This window comes from Poecilia reticulata, chromosome 2 (assembly GCF_904066995.2).
Source record: "Poecilia reticulata chromosome 2, P_reticulata-male-v2, whole genome shotgun sequence".
Classification (NCBI taxonomy): domain Eukaryota; kingdom Metazoa; phylum Chordata; class Actinopteri; order Cyprinodontiformes; family Poeciliidae; genus Poecilia; species Poecilia reticulata.
This window is the reverse complement of record NC_088831.1, coordinates 37737682-37756939: the sequence shown is the minus strand read 5'-3', so window position 1 is coordinate 37756939 and position 19258 is coordinate 37737682. Positions and strand designations below refer to the sequence as shown.

The 19258-nt window shown below is 36.7% G+C and overlaps 1 protein-coding gene across 1 annotated transcript in view; it reads right to left on the bottom strand.

Annotated features, from left to right (window-relative positions):
• Positions 1-19258, bottom strand: part of LOC103461272 (syntaxin-binding protein 5-like) — a 165762-nt gene that overhangs the window by 54356 nt on the left and 92148 nt on the right. The window contains exons 9-20 of the mRNA XM_081604843.1: positions 16078-16153; positions 15700-15854; positions 14795-14867; positions 13811-13958; positions 13000-13067; positions 12323-12363; positions 11785-11999; positions 11441-11616; positions 11052-11177; positions 8393-8544; positions 5197-5265; positions 1303-1368 (exon numbers count right to left, since the gene is read on the bottom strand). Coding sequence (XP_081460969.1) covers positions 1303-1368; positions 5197-5265; positions 8393-8544; positions 11052-11177; positions 11441-11616; positions 11785-11999; positions 12323-12363; positions 13000-13067; positions 13811-13958; positions 14795-14867; positions 15700-15854; positions 16078-16153 — 1365 coding nt within the window. The remainder of the gene's footprint in view (positions 1-1302; positions 1369-5196; positions 5266-8392; positions 8545-11051; positions 11178-11440; positions 11617-11784; positions 12000-12322; positions 12364-12999; positions 13068-13810; positions 13959-14794; positions 14868-15699; positions 15855-16077; positions 16154-19258) is intronic.

The following is a 19258-nucleotide window of genomic DNA, read 5'->3' as shown; positions in this document are numbered from 1 at the left end:
CTGATCAGTCCATTTTATATAATTCCATTCTCAATGACACCTAAAATCAGGCATTTCCTTCATATTCATCATCATCATTTTGCCTGTGTTTGACAACAATTACTTGAAACTGAGAAAAGCAATACATATGTTGCTGAGTGTCAAAGTCTGATACTTTGAAGTCTTACATAATCTTTTCTGTTACCCATAGTGTTAAATTATCTATCAGTGGTCATAATGTTAAGGCAGGTCAAATATTTAAAGCTAAGAAAGTCCTGTTTTAACAAAATGAGCAAAATTGTTAGTCTCTTTACCACAGTCACATCCACTGACAAAACCATTCTGACCTTTAAGTCCTGAAAGTGCTAAAATAAAATGTCTCGCTATGACTAACACAAAAGCACCTCCACAATGCACCCCCTTTTTCTCTTCAACATGCAAAACTCAACAAACTGCAATCAAGCCACTGAGTATTTTAATCAAACATCCATACAGCAAAAACATTCAGTAGCCCATGTCAGTGGTTTGACCCTGCTTTTCTATACGGTGTCATATTTCTAATGAAAGAGACAATATAATGAATAGAACATCACCTATACGCATACACAGACTGCTGGGATATATGGATTGTTACACAATTGCACCTTTCAGAAGGCAAACCTCTTTCATCATACATCCTGTATAATCTAATACAACCAGCTCCCTCTCAGACGCTAACAAACACTTAATAGACAGGAGATCAGAAGAGTTTTTAAATGATGCCGTATAAATAGGACTAAAACAGCTCAAAGAAAAAAGAGGGTTATATAAACTGAGACCTTACCAGCCCAACTTCAAAAACGTGATTATAACCACAGCTGCCAGATGCTTTATCAACTTTAGATGACAAGTCAAAGATGCACATAGAAAGAGGATGAAAAGATGATTGGGGGACTTTTTTTTCTTTCTTACCTTTGTGAAAACATAATTCTGTTGGATTAAAGAAATGAAAGAAAATAACAGCTGCGGTTGTGGAAAAACACATCAGATATTCTACTCCACTTCCATCATCTTTGCGACTTTTTAATCAAAGACTTCCAGCTAATCCCACAGAACGTGAGCTGCCATTTTAAACAGCTGCCACGCTCATCGAGTGAAGATGCTCATGTGATGGGTGAAGTGACCGAGGGCTGTAATACAAGTTAAAAGTCAACAGCAACCCAGCATAGTTTCAAAGTGCAAGCAATGAAACAGATGCAAACTTTGAGCAAGAATTAGGTAGAGGTAAATGTGGCTGTGTTGTGTGTGCGTGTGTGTGTGTGTAGGCATGTGTGGGTAGGTTACCTGAAGTGGGCGACTTGCTTCTTTCCATGTCTATGGACTGCTGGTTGTCAGTGAGTTCAGTAAGGCCTGCCGCAGCCAATCACAGCCAAGAGGAGGAAGAGAAGACACACATTCAGTCAAAACTTTCTGTAACCATTTTATTGATACAGATGAATCATTGAAAAAAAACAAATTTGTATCAGCCACGCAAAACTTTTAAAAGGGATATTTATACTTATTTATTGGCACCTCTACTGTAGATGTAGGGATAGCATTAAAAAAAATACAAGTCTTTTATGACTAAGTCTAACACAGAAATGCTATAGAAATATCTACTTTGTGATTTGAATGCAACCATTTATCTGAATGATGTCCAATCCATTCTCACCTTAAAACGTCTGCTTAACTCTGCTCTACTCTATAATCTATTCTGAAAATGCTCCAAGTGGGTTGCACGTGAAATAAAATGTTGAATATGTGAGAAAGCACTTTAGTATGACAGTTAGTGGAGGAGCTGTGATGCTGTGGGCCTGCATCTCTTCCAAAGACCCTGGAGACATCTTTTTAAACACATCACCTCATGAACTCTGAAACACCAAGGCATGCAAAAAAAGAGCAAGACTGTCACTCAATCTTTCAACAAGATAACTTCAAAATATATGATCAAACCAACACAGAGATTCTAACTTTCCTCAACTGGCATCACAGTCCTTAAGCCTAAATCCCAAAGAAAACCAATGGAATCAAGTGGATAGAAGTAAGCATCAGACAGGACCAGGGAGTTTTGATGATCTAGAGAAAAAGTGAAAACATCTCAGTATCAGACTCTGTGTGCTCCTACTTTGTGAAATCTCATGAGGAGGAGACTTCGCACTGACCTGGGGAAACTGGTTCTACAAAGTATCAAGGGCTTGACAAACCTGTTTGTCCCTGTGCACACAAGTCACTGCAGACAAGCATGCAATCTATTTTGACCATTTTAAACTTAGCTAAGCGTTGCCCTCAGTGACGGACAGCTTTCAATACAATCCCTTAGGAGCTGATAATGCACTGGTTTCAGTGTTTCCACAGAAGAGAACAACAAAGTGATTTCGGACCAGAATATGAATATAGTGTCTGTATCCTTGTTCCTCTGAGAAATCAATGCTCCACACTGTGAAAGCAGCTGTTCTCTCCCCACTGCATTTCTTAAAAACAAGATTTGTTGTCCCCCCCCCCCCGACTATGATCCGATTCTTTGTTTTTATTATCTGCTGTGTGTTTGTCTCTACCCTCTGACACTAACTATTATTGTCCCTGTCGGTGCGCGTATCCAACATGATACTTGAAATTATGCTGCATGTGGCTGTCCTCAGAGAGGTCTCTGTGGGTGGGTGATGGAATTACGCCATGAAGTGGAGTGGACAGTAGAGGACACTAGGAGGTAACAATTAAGCCTTAACAGCAGGGTGACAATAATGTTGCTGTGCTTTTGTTAAAACCAATTATTTCTTAATGTGGGATTGTTTTTCCCCTCTAAATAAATTGTACTCAGCTTAAAGCACTTTGAATTGACTTGTTGCTGAAGTAAGCTATACGAATACACTTTGCCTCGTCTAAAAGTTGCATTTTTCTACAAATTTCCCAATGTGTACAGGTCTACACCTCCTTATCAGTGATGCCAATAAATATCAAAGTACTTATTGAATATAATTATTGCCAATAAATAAATGATATTAAAATCAAGGTTTTTTTTGTGCTGGGTGAAACTTTAATTTCATGTTAACGGGGACTAAATTTTCTCCACAAGGAGCAGAGTGGCTGATTGTCAGTGTGACCTGCACTACAGTCTGATTAAAATATGGAACTACTTTTGGTGCAGAAAAAAAATACATTGAGATGTAAATGTGAACAATAATTTAGTATATATAGCACGTAGTGCAAATCACACTTTAAAGTGACATAGACAAACAATCAAAACACAAACCAAACACAAGTCCAATCAAAATCTGATTGCATGCAGCAAGCACAGGTCAAAATGCAGTCATTTCTCTTTCAAAAAAATCAAAACAAACCACATCTGCTCACATAACTACACCCTGATCTCACTGTCAATGTTTGCTGTCTGATATGCATTCACTGTGGGCTCATTAAAAGCCTCACTGAGTCGTCACAAATTTTCAATAATTAAATTATTTCCCACTCAGTCAAAAGTTCTAACAAACCATCTGGTTTCTAATTTTGTCTTGGTGAATGTCTAAAGACTTGACAGACAGTTCGAGTGAAAGGTCTCAGTAAAACATTTTTATTGGATAGATCAAGAATTTATGTGAAACCGTATCCCACAAAGAATAAATCATACACATACATTTCAATCCAGTGCAGGAACAATTCAAGTTTCAAAGTTTAATGTAGTTAAAATATACATCAGTTGAAGCCTAGAATATTTATAATTTGCTCTTACTAAACTCAAGACTTTTTCTCTCTTTCCTGCAGAGAACATCATTTAGACATGACTGAAACTGAAGTAGTCCTCTACAGTGGCTTTCACAAAGATCCCTACTCCTTAAAGGGTTTCCCATTTGGCTCGTTACAACAAAAACCCTCAATGTATTTCACTAGGATTTTATGTGATCGAGCAACAGAGAGCAACATATCTTTGTCAAGTGGAATGTAAACACACAATTAAGCCCAAAGTTATTTTCCTTTAACCAAAAACATGGAGCCTGATGTTAAATTAAACCGATATCTCTCAAAAGATAATAAAACAAAAGTTGGAAAACAACAATTTCTGTTTTTCTTTAGAGCTTATTAAAAATGGAATTTCAGAAATTATTTATACTCTTCTTAATGACTACTTAGGTTTGATCAGCTTCAGCTGGATACTCTGGCTGGATTCCCACATAATATGACTTCCAGTCAAACTTTTTTACATTGTGGACAACAAGGAGAAATATGGATTAACTTATGACTGTTGGGAGTATAATTTTTGAGAATAATTTTGGGCTTAAGTGTAACGTTTCCAAAAATTTTCAGACATAAAAATCTAAAATGTGCAATGCATTTGCACTGAGCCTCCTTTACTATGACATCCCAAAATAAAAGTAAGTGCAACCAGCAGATTCCAGAAGTAACCTAATGAGTGATTAGCTTATAAAGCCATATTCAAAGTTTTGGAAATCTTCTGTCAAAGTTAAGCCAATTTTCTAAATATGGAAAGGAAAAATCACAACTTAAGACCTTTACAGACATGTTTGTCCATCAAAACTGATTGGCTAGGCAAGGATATTATTATTCAAAGAAGCAGAAGAGACTTCTTTGGGCCTCTGGAGGAATCAATATAGTAACTTATGCACTCATATCTGGCCTATGTATTGGAGAGGATAAAAAGAAAGTCAGTGTCGAACAAAAGCTACAAGAAATACACAAGAATTTTTAATTTTGCAAAAGCCATGGCAGACAAAATTCTGGTCAGTGTCTGGAGGTGAAAAGCTATAAGAATCTGATTCTCCAAGCTATGGCTCTTAGGGGAGAATACAAATGCACACCACACTTTTCAGATTTTTAATTGAAACCCAAATTTCATTTTCTTTCGACATCACAATTATGCACCGTTTTGTCCGGATCTATCAGATAAATCCCTCAACAAAACGCTTTGAAGTTTGTGCCGATAATGTCACAGAAGATTCAAGGCCCCAGGAATGCCTTTGAAATTCATTGCACATGGCACAATTTTCTTTCGGATTTGCCATTATGCTGAAAAATAGGTTTTAGACAATTTCTTCAACTTGTTGCTTCGGAATGTGTCCAAATCTGTTCCTATGTCTGTCCTCTCCACCAAAAACCTATTAGAGACGCACCCACCCAGCCCCGCCACTCACACACATTCACAGAGTTCTTTCACGCCAGCCTTTACTGTAGGAAGGCCCGACTTACTCTGATAGGATGTACGGATCCTTTTCTTTGAATCTGAATAAAAGTTTGACAGGCCGCGCATGCAATGCTCTGTCAGGCAGGCCCCACATGCCCACATCAGCAGCCACAGAGTCACCAATAGGTGGGGGAGGAGGAGGCAGTGGAGGAGGAGAGGGAATGAAGGAGAGAGGAGGAAGAGATGTGGGAAGAGATTCAAGACAAGACATGAGATAGGACGGAGGGAAGAGAGCGAGTGAGTGATAGCATTGCGAGTAGGGTGAGAAATGGCAGAAGGAGAGAAGATAAAGGAGTGATGTCAAGAGGGAGAAAACATATTTTTAGGGAGAAAGGCAGATAGGAGGAAAGGGAGGGAGGAGGGGGGGGGGGAAGAGAAGAACACACAGGCTTAGAGTGGAAAAGAAAGTGAGAGCAAGCAGCAACTGAGTTAGTGTCAGGGGAGGACAGACAAGATATACCGGCGGCTCCAGCAAACTCCAGAAATGCTGATGCTGATAGGTAATTTGCTCAAAAACCACTGTGTTAGCAGGAGAGATATCATTACTGAGAGGCAGACATAAAATAAATCTCTTGTTGCGGAAACTAATTGCTTTGTAAATAAAAACATTGCACTTTGTGGCTAAACTTTACCTCAGTAATGACAAGGTAACTCCAGTTAATTAATAAAGTAGCAACATAAAGTACTTAATTTAAAAGCAATATTTCAAACTAGATGCACAGTTTTCAAGTGTATTTCCTTGGGATTGTTATTGATGAATACACAGTGCAGTAAGAAAGTGTTTTCTCCTTTCCAACTTTATTTTATGTTTTTTGCTTTTCTTGACATTTTTAATTTAATTATATTGTCTACTTTTGATATCAGAAAGTTCATTTGAGTAAATACAAAACATGGTTTTTAATTAACATTTTTATTTATTAAGGAAAAAGCACTATATAACCAATGACAGTTGTGCCATCTTTTGTCAGAACTGCCATCAAGCATTTGTGAATAAGTTTTTTACATAATAATTTTGTTTCCCTTTTGTTTGAGTAATATTTTAATTCAGTCAAATTGTTTCTTAATCAGCTGACTGTCTTGTAGCCTGCAACTGATTAGCCAGCAAATATCGGCTTGTACTCTAAGTATTATTCTAAAAAGACAAGAATGACAAGCTTATATTTTTGGTTTTGATCTATGTATATAATCAATATGTTCCATTGTTTTAGTAGGAGGAAAAAAGCATATTTTTGTGAATTTTAAATAAAAGCAATTTGAGCATGTTTTACATTTTGATGCTCAATGTTATCACACTGAAAGAACTCAAAAAAGGAATAAAGCTTTTTGGCTCAGTAAAACAACAGATCAAAGCATCAGAATTGCAATTTGCATAATATTAATGCTTACAGTCTATTTTACAGATATATATATATATATATATATATATATGAGTGGTGGGAACAGCTAAAAATGTGTTGTGAAAGACAGAACATAACTTTCATAAAGACAGTTGAGCTACAGGAACAGCTGGTCATTATGGTGACTAACATTTTGATATATATATATATATATATATATATATATATATATATATATATACATTTTTTTTTATTCCATTGATATTCACTTTGTAATGACTTCAGAACTGAAAACACTTTATATCCACTACAAACACCTGTGGAACCCAAAGTAAGTCTGGATGTTTTTTCTCGGTTCTAACTCAATACATGAAGATTTTTGCCAAAGTCAATTTAAAGACTTAAAAAACTGGATCCTAAGACTTCAAATATCTTCTGTGTTTTTGTTTTTTTTTTGTCTCCTCAGCTCAGTTTCTAACAACATGCACATTGTCTCATACTATTTGTTTCTACTTAGATACATATTAAATTGCTGGACAGTTTGAAACTAAGGCTAGTTTAAGATCAGGACTTTTTCTTCTCTTCTCTTCTCACAATACGTTCTGAATGTTGAAAATTGCTACAACGCATTAAGGTATGAATAACTGGGTTCAGAGGCCATCGCCAGCCGACGTAGGGAGCAGAGAAAAGGGAGGCGGGGTTAGGAAGTACAAAAAAACCTCTGTGGCTTTTGACTACAGATCTATGCTCAAGCAGGACTTAAAACAGAGCAAACAGAGACCAAATGACAACATGCATATTAAATGTCAATGTTAGATGACACATAACTTGTTAACATGCACCTCATAACAATGTGGCAAGTGTTTTTGTTTGCCATGTGTGACAGGAAAGAAGGAAAGAGGTAAAGAAGAGCAGTATTGTTTGATAGGGGCTGTTCATGTCAAAAATAATGTAATTTTCTTCTGGTTTTGACGTTTTTTAATCAATTGTGAAATATGCCATTGTAAAAAAACTTCAAAGCAGACGTGTTTTGGGGCGTACTATGAAGGCATTTAGCTTTCTGCATTATTATGAGCTTTTGAATTAATCTTTTTTGGTCAGATTAACAACATCTGATGAAAATAAGCTTGAAGTTGGTATTAAACACTTATCATCCCCACTTTCATGTATTAATTTTTTTATTGGTCTGATGTCATATCCTAATCTTTTCTATAAAATGTCTTATTAGCTGAATGCAAAAAATAAAATCATAATTAGCAGAAATAAAGGCTTGAAAACATCAGTCTGTGTAAAAAATGTGTTTTACTTAGTAATTTGAAATTAACGTTGCAATAGTATTTTTTATTGAAAATGATTCTACATGGCATTGATTTTATTCATTTTAGTTAGCATGGAAGAGGAACTTGCTATCGACAAATGCCTGATGTTAATGTCCATCATAAAATGTGAACTGTGTAACAAATATAAGAAAAAGTGGGAAAACATAGAGGTTTAGGTTAGGAAAGATTAGTTACAGGAGGTTACACCTTTCTGCTTCCATCACTAGAGCTTAGTCATATGAGCTGTGACATTTACTGAGAATAAAATAAAGCACTGAGTTAAAGTATTTCAAAATATTAATCTAAAATTAGTTAGCTTTGCATGCTAGTGCCTTCAAGCCTTTCAAATGTTAACAGAAACAATGTAGATAAATGCAAAAAAAAAAAAGTAAAAGTAATAGAAGAAAAATAGAGGACAGAAGCTTAGAAAATTGAGACAGAAAGACAGAGTGTTGGATCGCTTTGACAGTTAATTGTTTAGGTGCTTGGTAAGTGCATCAATGGGCAGGTTTATGTAGCAAGACAGATGTGTTTGTGTGTGCTACCTGAGGTGGACTGCCTGTTCCTACGGGGGGAACGAGTAAGGCGCTGATATGGATCGGTGGCTCCGTATAGATCCAGTGTCGAAATGCACAATATAACAGTTTTTTGTAAGTAGTCAACCACTGCAAGACCGTTACAGTTCCCAAACGCCAATCTGGATGCACAAACACACAAAGGAACCACAAAATCAAAAACATATTCATGCTTTAGCCTATTTGGCAAGGTTTCTCTCACTGACAAAAGGTGGAACATGGAGGACTTCCAAACACTGGGAAATTATCTGTGACATTTTGATGCAATTACTGACAACAAAAGCCCGTCTTTATCGCACACCGCTGGCGCTGCTGTGATTTCAATATTAATGCCCGATTTCCCGGAAGATTCACAGCCACCTGTTAGGCCCCGACTCTGGAGCGTCAGGCATGACAGATCAGGAGAAACTCGGTAGCCAAACTTTGTCCTTGTACATGCAGGATGAGACAATATTTTTCATTTTTCTATAGTAGGGACACCTAATACTTTTGAAAAGGTAAAAAATAAATAAAATAAAAATAATTCTTGCTCGTATCCATTCACAAGTTTATGGGAGTCAAAACCCATGTATTTTAAGTAGGAACCTTTCAGTTTTTAGGCTTGTCCCTGGTGGACTTTTTTTTTATCAGGCACACTTTTAAAAGTAGGCTTCAAACTTTAAAAAAAAAAAAAAAATCAGTTAGTTTGGCGTAGGTTCCCTGTGGTGTCTTCTTAGTTATCCTGCTATAACTTTAGGCTATTGGAGGACTCATTAACCTTTTTTTACAGTGTTACTGTGTGCTCCCTCTTTAAGGCATTAACTGCAGTTATTATTGCTGTCACATTTGTTCATTTCTTTTCTTTACCTTCTATAGAAAGTACTGATGGCCCAGTGCTTCTGGGTTTCACTGCATCTTTATTTGCTCCACAAAGAAAATACTGCTCATCAGTTGAAGACTCAAGTACACCGTTTCCCCTGTAAAATGCTTTGAGAAGACATTTTTTATGACTCTGCACTGTATAAATAAACTGAATAAAGTTATATGGTGGTTTTTAAAGGAATAACATGAATGTCAAACAATTTAAAAAGAAGTTTACAGAAGAAGCAGGCAGTCCCACAAAAACAGGACTAATATCATCAATACTGTTTAAAACTTCTTTCATTTATAAAACAATTGTCTACAACAAAGAAACTAATTTGTTTTTGGAAATCAAGTAAATTATATTTAGTCTTTCACTACTTCAATTAACACAAAGCTAAAATATTTAATCTAGAAAGCTAAAGGTATGCTCTTTTTTGTGTACATGTAAGAAGGAGAGTTTCATGCATTCATGGAAAAAGCCAGTTAGAGACAACAAAATAAATAAATCTCTGGCAGCTGTTTTCAAATTATGGAAAGCTTCAAATGAGAAATTCAAACAAAAATGCAATGGCCTTGAATGACACTGGGCTTTTTAAACCGAGCTGTGACTTTACTGATTTTGATAGCAGAGGTTCTTTTCAAAGAAAAGCAATTAAGCATTCTTTAAAGGAAACAGGAAAGAGGTGTGCAGTTGCTGCATGTACACATCCACATTATTTTATTTTATATTAGAGCAACGCTCCCAAAGATGTTTTTTTTTATATATAATTTTAAAAATGATGCAAATAATTTTATAAACTTCAGTTTTTACAATGAAGGACACTTAAATTATCCTAATCAATGACAGGATAAGTACATATAATTTTTCATATCCAAACTTATCTTCAGTGTTTGTCAGAACAGCATGCTGCATAATTAACATTGCTAGGTTATTGCTTAACAAACAGTTCCTGAATGCTTAAATGTGCTAGCCGCTTCTGTTAATGTTTATTTTATGCCCTTTGGAACCTCATACAACCTTATATAACCAGAATACATAAAAACCTGCTTTTATGTGCTGAAACTGGCCCAAAGAAAGGACAGAAACAACCAGACAGATGGGCAGGACTATGCATACGCAACACCATGTGTGCTTGGAATAGAATGCATTTACTCTAGGTTTAGGATTTAGCCTTAGCTAAACTTTCCCTTCTTGACAGAATTCGAAACTAAGATGCAATTGTTTTGTTTCAGCCCCTGAAACGTCATTCATCATAAGAATAAAATTATAGGATGGGTAAAACAACAGGTTATAGAGGTATTTAAATGTTAATGCAGTCTAACTTGCAGTTCTCTGCAAGAAAACCCAGGACATCCTGGAGGAACTGCTCTCTGGGAAAACCTTGGGATTCCCACAGAGGAACTGGCCCAAGTGGCTAAGGAGAGGGACGTGTGGGTCTCTCTACTAGCATGATGGATGGATGAAGAAATACTTGTGATGCAAATAAAAACTAACTGGTCCACTGCAACTTGAAAAGGCATTCATCTGAACATTTAGTGTGGGAGTAAATATTTTAATCAGTATGCATCACGTTGACCCTTTTTGAATAAGAAACAATCCAAACACATTCCAACTTAAAAAAAAAAAACAAAACAAAAAAACAGTTCAAACAAACCAGCAAATTTCTAAAATTATTACAACATTCAAGCTGTTGCCAAGTGTACACAAACTTCTTGCAAGGACTCCATTTGTCTGTGGATATCCACAAAATCTCAGTTGCACAGATAGACCAGCAGACAAACTTACAGTCCATATGCAGAATTGAGGTCCAGACTGGTGATTTGCTGTGGTGGTTCACCGTCCACCCACAGCAGCTGGATGACCAAGTCTGACTGATAGCCAGGAGGGACCCGGACCATTTTGTCCTTTACTCTAAAACAGAAGGAGAGAGGCAGGTTGGTTAGGTACACAGCACAGAAAGAAGGAAGGGAATTACACTCAACAGTTAGGTGTTTATATCTGCTATTAAAACGTTTGTTGTTTCTATCTTCAATTATGTTCTTGCATGCTGAAAAAAAAAATACTGAAAAAAAAGCACTTTATTTTTAACTCGTCTGTTTTTAGTAAATATTTTCTTACACAAGTCAGGATTTATCTGATGTTTTGTGTTTGCAGTGTGTGAGCTGAGCTCTTACTTGAGGCAGGGGATGCTGTCTCTAGCACCGTCTGGTGTCCTGCTGCCAGGGCTAACCGGGTACTGGTGGTGGGGTTGGGGTGAGTGGGAGCCTGGCTCTGAGAAGCAGGGATTGTTTTCATTCTCAGATGGAGTGATAATATCCTCCGGCTCACACTGCAAGCGCACTTCTAAGGACTAGAAACGACAGTGGTGCAGAAAGATGAATGAATCCACAAACCTGCAGCTACGGCGACAAGTTTCAAACAGAGCCGGTGATTTCAGCGCTTCAGACTTCACATTTATGCAGGGCACCAAGATAATCAGTTTGCGATCATGCTTGTTCAGATTCTTAGTTCTACTCACCACTATCTGAGTGTTGGCATCATATTTGCTGAAGCGATACAGAATAATGTGAGCCGAGATGCCGACCACACAGAAGATGCGACTATGAGGGCACCAGCTAACCATCTGAACAGCAAAAGGGTCTTCCTCCCCCAGCTCAGCAGCCCGGCCCTCACCTGGCTTTGGCTTCTCAAACACTTTGGAGGTCTTCAGCTTGTACAACATCTGCAGTGTGACTTTTGAAACAAATTTGAAGAACAGGAATACACTGAATATTTCTTTTCTCTTTGGTAAGACCCCATTTTCATATGCCATTTTATGTCTGTTTCTGCTAATAGCTTTGATATGACTCTAGGCAATGTGCCTAATTAGCTCTGCAGCTTCCCCTATCATGAGAGTGCTATTAATTTGCTTTGGTGTCCTCTCTTTTAACCCTGTGGCAAAATGGAAGTGACGCATTGGGGGGACTCATATTGTTTACTGGATTGTGGTGTGTCACAAAGAACCTGAGATGATCTCTAAACAATATTTCTGGAAGATTATTAGAGAAGGGACTTACATGCAGATGCATCCCAAAATTTTATTGACCCATCAGCATGTCTGAACAAAAAGAAAAAAAGCTGTTATTTTTCTGAGCAATTGAGAAATCTGTCAACAGATGTAAATCTTAAAATCTCATTTTATATTTCAACACCACAAATTGCCACCCCTAAAGACACTTTAGCAGCTACCGCTTCAGAACTAACCAAACTTCCCTAAATTAGTGATTCATTAATATTTTTGTAAATTGCTCTCTTTAGATCTGTAGCACAGCTATTTTTATTCTGTTGGATGAGAAATAAAAAATTTAATTCTGAGATTCTTCTGAGGCAAAGTGTCGCTATGATCTGAGATTTTAAGATTTTTCACACTGTGCTCTTCACACAAAGTATCTCCATATCAGCATCAAAGACTCGACTCGGCTGACGCTCAGAAGCAGGCACCCTCCTGTGTCCAAGCCTAACAAGTTAACATGTCTGTCAGTCCTGCAAAAAGCATTGTGGGTAGTGCCGTTTTCTCCTGAGCTTGGTTTGCATGGACTCAGTTCACACGTGTTAAATCAATACTATTCAGACTTTACTTATAACACGGGTGTTAACGTTACTCCTTTGGATTTATTTTATCTGTGACAAAGACTGCCAGACATTCCAGAAATGCACCTTTTTTTATAATCTCATTCCAGTATTTCAAACTTACCCTGTAATGATGATTTCTGGATAAGTGTGAGAGCCTAATGTCCATGTTCCGCCACCAATTGGCCATTCCTTAAAACAAATAAAATTATAAAATCTGCATATTTTCACTGCTGACCACCGGTGGTCCCAATAATATTTTTATTAAATACTCCAATTTCCATTTGACAAAATATGTACATTTGCGTTCTTCAATTTAAAAGTGAAAAATTAAGCAGAGCTTGATGATAATCCATCACATTTCCTCAGGCAATTATTCCCATGTCTGAATTTCCAAGTCTGAATGAATGGAAAACAAATAACCAAATAGAAACTAAGCTGTTTTTAGTGTCAGAGTATTGGCTATTTTAAGAAAGTGAAGTCAGAGAAAGCATAACAATATATTAAAAAGAAACCACATTTTTTGCAAAGCCATGCCTGATGTTAATACTTTTAAACAGGGAGCGACATGTCAGCAGATAACAGGAAGAGTGAACATCCTATCTTTTAGCTTCTACTAGGGACAGAACATACTGGATTTGGAAATCTCAGAGTTAAGAAAATGCTAATTTTACTCAGACTTGTGTTTACGACTAAAGAAATTTGACATCTACAAAAATAAAATAAAATAAATATTAAACACTGTTTACACTCAGTGGGACGTCACCTCTGCTGCTAAATAATAATTCATAATCACTCATCATAGTAAAATTTAAAATGTACATTGGATGCCTTTAAATAAAATACTAAAGATATCTTACAACAACTATGCTAAAACAACAACAAAGAAAACAGATCTTTCTTAAACTTGCATTTTGATAATAAACCTTCTGCACCTTGTGACTGTAGCCAGTCTTCTTGTTTTTAGCTCCTATTGAGTAGAGAATGGGGATAATATCTGGTGGGCAATCTGCAAAATAAGCTGTGCAGGTAACAGGAGACTCATGGATATCCATGGGATATGGGTTCTCAAACACAGGAAAGCTGAAAGACACAAGAATGTTAAATGTCATAATGTGATATTAGAATAAGAGAAAACAAAATATGAAGCACTGTAAACTACAGAGGACAGAAATTTGTATTTTACAAAGTCAGTAAAATAAGATCTCTGATCTCAAACCATTTTGTCAGCAGTAAATTTTAACACATCTACAACAAAATCAAAATATTAAAACACATGACTCAGAAATTAAGTTTGTCACAACAAAGCGCAGCAAAAAACTTTATTTACTTATTGAATAGACTTCTATTAGCAATGTGTCAGCTTAAACAGAACTTCCTGCTGATCAATGAGAATGTGTAATACAATCTGTTTGTGCTACCACTACAACCGTCAGGAGACATTTATATCCGACTGCTGTAATTATGAAATCTAATTTACTGAGCAAACTAATTTATACTGAAGTGTTGATCTACTATTCAAATGTACTCTGAGGGCTTTGGTGTTAATCTGTTAACATTTTTCATCAGCAGCTTTTATCTTCACATCACCCTTTAGAGGTTAATTAACCCAGGTGGTAGAGTTTTCACCCTGAAAGCAAAGTATTTGGATTAGAACATCTGAGGCCACATTCACAATTCTCATCTTAAAACTTGAAAAGTTCTCATACAAAAGTGTTTCCATTGAAGTAAGAAATTTGCTTGAACACATTTTTGATAGATTGATGGACTGATTGATTAGTCTCAGAGGGCTAAAGAGCTTTCTTACGTTTTGAAGCTCAGCCTTAGGTGAAACTTTTAATGCTTTTCTTCTTTTATCATGTTGAATATTGCAGAAAATGTTTTGAGGTGGAGGTCTTTGCAGTTTGGGAAGCACCTACTTGCTTTGTGTCAGATCCACCACAATCAAGTCCTTCTCCAACAGCACCACCACCGCATAAGGGTCCTGGACTTCTGCAAGGCACAGATGCCAAACAAATGATACCATTTAGATCCAATTAATCTTCCTTAATCACTTTTAGGATAATATTAAAGTACTTACAAACATTATGAGAGCAGAGAAAGAAATGTTGCATCAAAAATATAAATCATTAGGAAAATATGAATGTATTTTATTTACTTCCGGAAAATCCTCTGATGATGAATACCTGGAAACTAACGTACTGAATTTCATTTACTTCTGAATCAATTTATCCAGGACGGTACTGGTCCACATTTGACCCATGTTTAGTATAGTAGCCCTGTTTTCACAGTGTTGTGACTTTTTTACACTTATATGTTGTTCAGTATGATAAGTGACTGATTTACAATTATATGTTAAGCATAGATTACATGATTATTATTAATTGAATTGAACATGATTGTATATAATTACAAGGATGAAGTGAAATATATTTAAGTGCAAGACATGATTTATTTGAATAGAAGAAGTCTTTTATTTTGAAGAATGCTTAAGTATCTGGTTCTGTTTTGTCACTATCTTGCTTTGTTGATATTTTGGTTGTCTTGGTTACGAATAGCTGTTGCCGTTATCAGCTGTCGCCGTTTTCTCTCTTCAATAAAGAACTGAACAGAAAGGTTCAGTAAAAGACATACGAGCCTCCGTTTTGTTTGAAGAAGCTTCACTCCGTAACACACAGTGCATTGAGATGTCTGATGTTGGATAATTACTGTGTAGAAGCTTCATAAAGATTCTATTCTGACATTTTCAAACATCTTGTGGCTGCCAACAAATGATGTCATCATGGCTTTAAAACATCTAAACAGAGCTGAGGGAAAGTTGTACCGTTGTTGTACGGAGTTTCGCAGAGGACCATGAACTCTACAATAGGATAGTCCATTTCTAGAACCGTGATGGCCTTGCCATGCATGATGGTTAAAGCTGGCCGCCGTCCTGCCTTGTCGTATGAAAGACCACCAGAGAAGATAACAAAAGGCTCGCTGTTGGAGAAGAAGAATTTATATTTAGTAACTCTGCATGGTCGGTGTCAGCAGAAGCCAAAAACGACAATCTACTCATTGTATGAAATTATGCTCAAGAAGATCACACCACATGGATTCAGTTTCAAATACTGAATTCACAGCAGAAATAATAAGACAGAACAAATGAAACTCAACACATGTTTAATGAGGAGTTACTTTAATCAAGAATTAATTCTCATACCTGCTCCTTGAGGTCTTGTACTCCACTTTGAGTATAGGTTTGCATGACTCCTTTCTCCCATCCTTCTGTATCTTTCCTAAATGAGTGGAAAAAAAATATGAATATGTAACAGTCACTTCCAATTAACTGAAACTAATAATCTCTTTCCAGAAGATTAGCTATCAGATTTTTATGGACATTTTCTCAGACGTTCCAGATTAGCCTAAATATATGGGTTGCTTCATTACTTCATTACTATTCATTTTGTTGACTTAATACTTTTCTCTCTATTGGTGTACACAATATTTCACATCCATAGTTCTGTCCTCTGTTGCTGACATAGGCTGAGTAACATGTCTTGCCAGTAAAGTCATAAAAAGATTTGAACACAAATGTTTCCATTTCTTTCTCTTTTTTTAATTTGGTGGAATGACAGATCACTGCAACAGTCACTGCAATACAGAAAGCTATTTTTCTTCCAGTTCTTATAATGAAATGATTTGGCAGTTTACTCAAAGAGGAATTATCTCGGCTTGAATTCAGCAAGGCCTTGAGTTGTATTTCATGGGAACAGAACGATGAACAAAAGCCAAGCTTTTGTGAAAAATTGAACGCATGAGAATTTCTACAGCCTGTAATATCAAGTTGAATATGGTGACATGGATTAAATGTCCAACTGGACAGGAGCTGAATAAAATATTGATATTCTTACAGATTTATTATACTTTTAACTAATAATGTTAAGGTTGCGACATTGTGAAATTGTGAAAGTGTAAAACCTTTTTCCTAAATCCATCTAGTCAGACATGTTGGCAGAAAGTGTGCATTAATTATTCTTCACTCCATGTTTGGTCTAAAATGTTTTACACTCACAAATTTACAAGCTCTGTTTACAAATTTCTTCGTGTGAATTGCACACACTATGGTGTCCCTCATTATTTAGCTAATTACCTCCTAAATGCTGACATGAAAATGCTAGAAAGAGTTGATTATGGCAACTGGGAAACATTTCAGTAATTTTGCTGACTTTCTGCTATAGTACAATCTATTTAGAAAGTCTCAAGTTTTCAAAAGCCTAAACTAGAGAAGATTTGCTTGGATAAATCACTTTCTATACATCAAAAGATTGTAAGTAAAGCATAACCAGCAGGCAATCTGAGAAATTATTTTGCCAAACATATCCTGTATTAGAATTTTGCATCTAGTTTTTCATCAGTTTTAATTTAAATTCTTAAAATCAACTCAAAACTCATCAGTAATATGTCAACACAAATTCTTACCAGACTGTGTAACATAAATTAAGGCAGCAATGAGACCATCTTCTTTTTTATATCAGCAGTCCAAGAGCATGTAACTATATAAGCTCAAGCCTGTGAGACTCTTTAAAAGGCAAAGTGCACCCTTCTCTTTGTAAACTGTGAGAGTCTGTTTATTCAGCATCAACACCACATCTTGAATTAAGACTTGAATGCTGACTTCCAGTTGGCCACTCCTCTGCTCACCAGTTCCCTGTCAGGGAGCCCACAGTCTGCTGGCCCTCAGCTGGAACCAGTCCCGGAGCAAACCTTCAGAAAGAGAGGAAGGCTCCAGGCGGAGAGCTATAGTCTCTGTGTAGCACTGCTCTCTCTGGGTTTTGATTTTGCTTTCTTTCACTGGGCCTTTTGCTGTAGTCATTTGGACTGAATCACTTGTCTGAGTGTCTTTCCTGCAGTTCCACCCACAGTTTTGGCCTTTTGCATTGCCTAGCAATGACAGTCACCTCCACTGTAGCATAACTCCACCCACAGCGTGATTCCCCTCGATTTTCTCCAACCACTCCAGATACCCTTCGAGTCCAGGTTGTTGAGTTCTAGCTGTCTTGTCATTCAAAATCTTGGGTCTCAGGGCTCTCCGGATCTGCCCGTCCTGACTGGTTTTCAAATCAATGACATTGTTGTTACTTACTGAGACCTTTCAGGTCAGACCTACCATATACCATTTATAAAATCATCTTTGATGAAATAAAACAAAATAAAATTAAGAATTCACTTGGGTCCAAGAACATCCTTCCGATGTTTACCTTCTCACATTCTCCTCTTTCTTTTCTGCTTCAACTTTCTGTTATCTCACAGCTCTCTGTGAGGGAACAGAAATCTGACAAGGTCAAGATGTCCTGGGAGTAAACAAAGCCAGGAAAGGAAAATTTAAAGCAAGAGAATACATTTGAAATCTTTCAAGCGTAATATGGAAATCACTCAGCTGAACCACTGCTTAAGATTTCACAGCGATTCTGACGGTTTTCTTTCTTTCGTTGAGGAAGTGAAAATTAGTCTGGTTCAATTAGAGTGAGTTTACGGCTAATTTCATTCTTTCACTCGCATGCTTACACACGCACACACACACCCACACACAGAGAGGCGGGTACACACACGCCACAGACCACTACTAATGACCTAAAGGGGGAATATGCAATATGGTCACATTGTTAAAATGTTCATCACAAATAGCATAAAAAAGAAAATAGGATTTGGTTACTATTCTAATTAACACACAGTGGAATCAATTTATTGATGTGTAAGCTGCAGTTTTTTACATGTTCACCAATATGTTAAATATTTTTTGAATCTGCATCTTTCAGGTCCCTCAGTGCAATGAAACGTTTTCGTTTACAAAGAGCTATGTAGGTTTAAAGTTATATATATATTTGTTGCTTTTGCAATATAGTTTTTTACAAACTTATACACAGTTTTTGATTGTATTTCTGTTTCTACACTAACAAAAAATAGCAAATAATTGTAAAACAGAAGGAAAGGGAAACGCAGTTTTCCAAATATGCAACAAAAACAATCTGGCATCTCATCAACACCAACCCCCATCCATTCACATACAGTTCAAAAGTTAACCTATTCCTTAATCTTGAGTGTTTTGTGCCCTTTAATTTACATTCTTCCAATATTGCCCTGTATTTAGCTCCATCCATTTTCCCCAACACCTCTCACAAGCTTCCCATCCTGCTAGAGAAAAGCAATCTCACAATATGTTGCTGCCACTGCCATGTTTCACTATAGGAATCTGCCTTCTTTAACAAGCCTGACATGTCCAAGCCTGACATGTGTTTGCAGTTTGGCAAACTGCAAACGCAACTTTTTGTGCATTCCTTCCAAACCAAACATGGCTTATTCTTCCTGCCACTCTTCCATAGGGACCAGATATTTAAGCATAT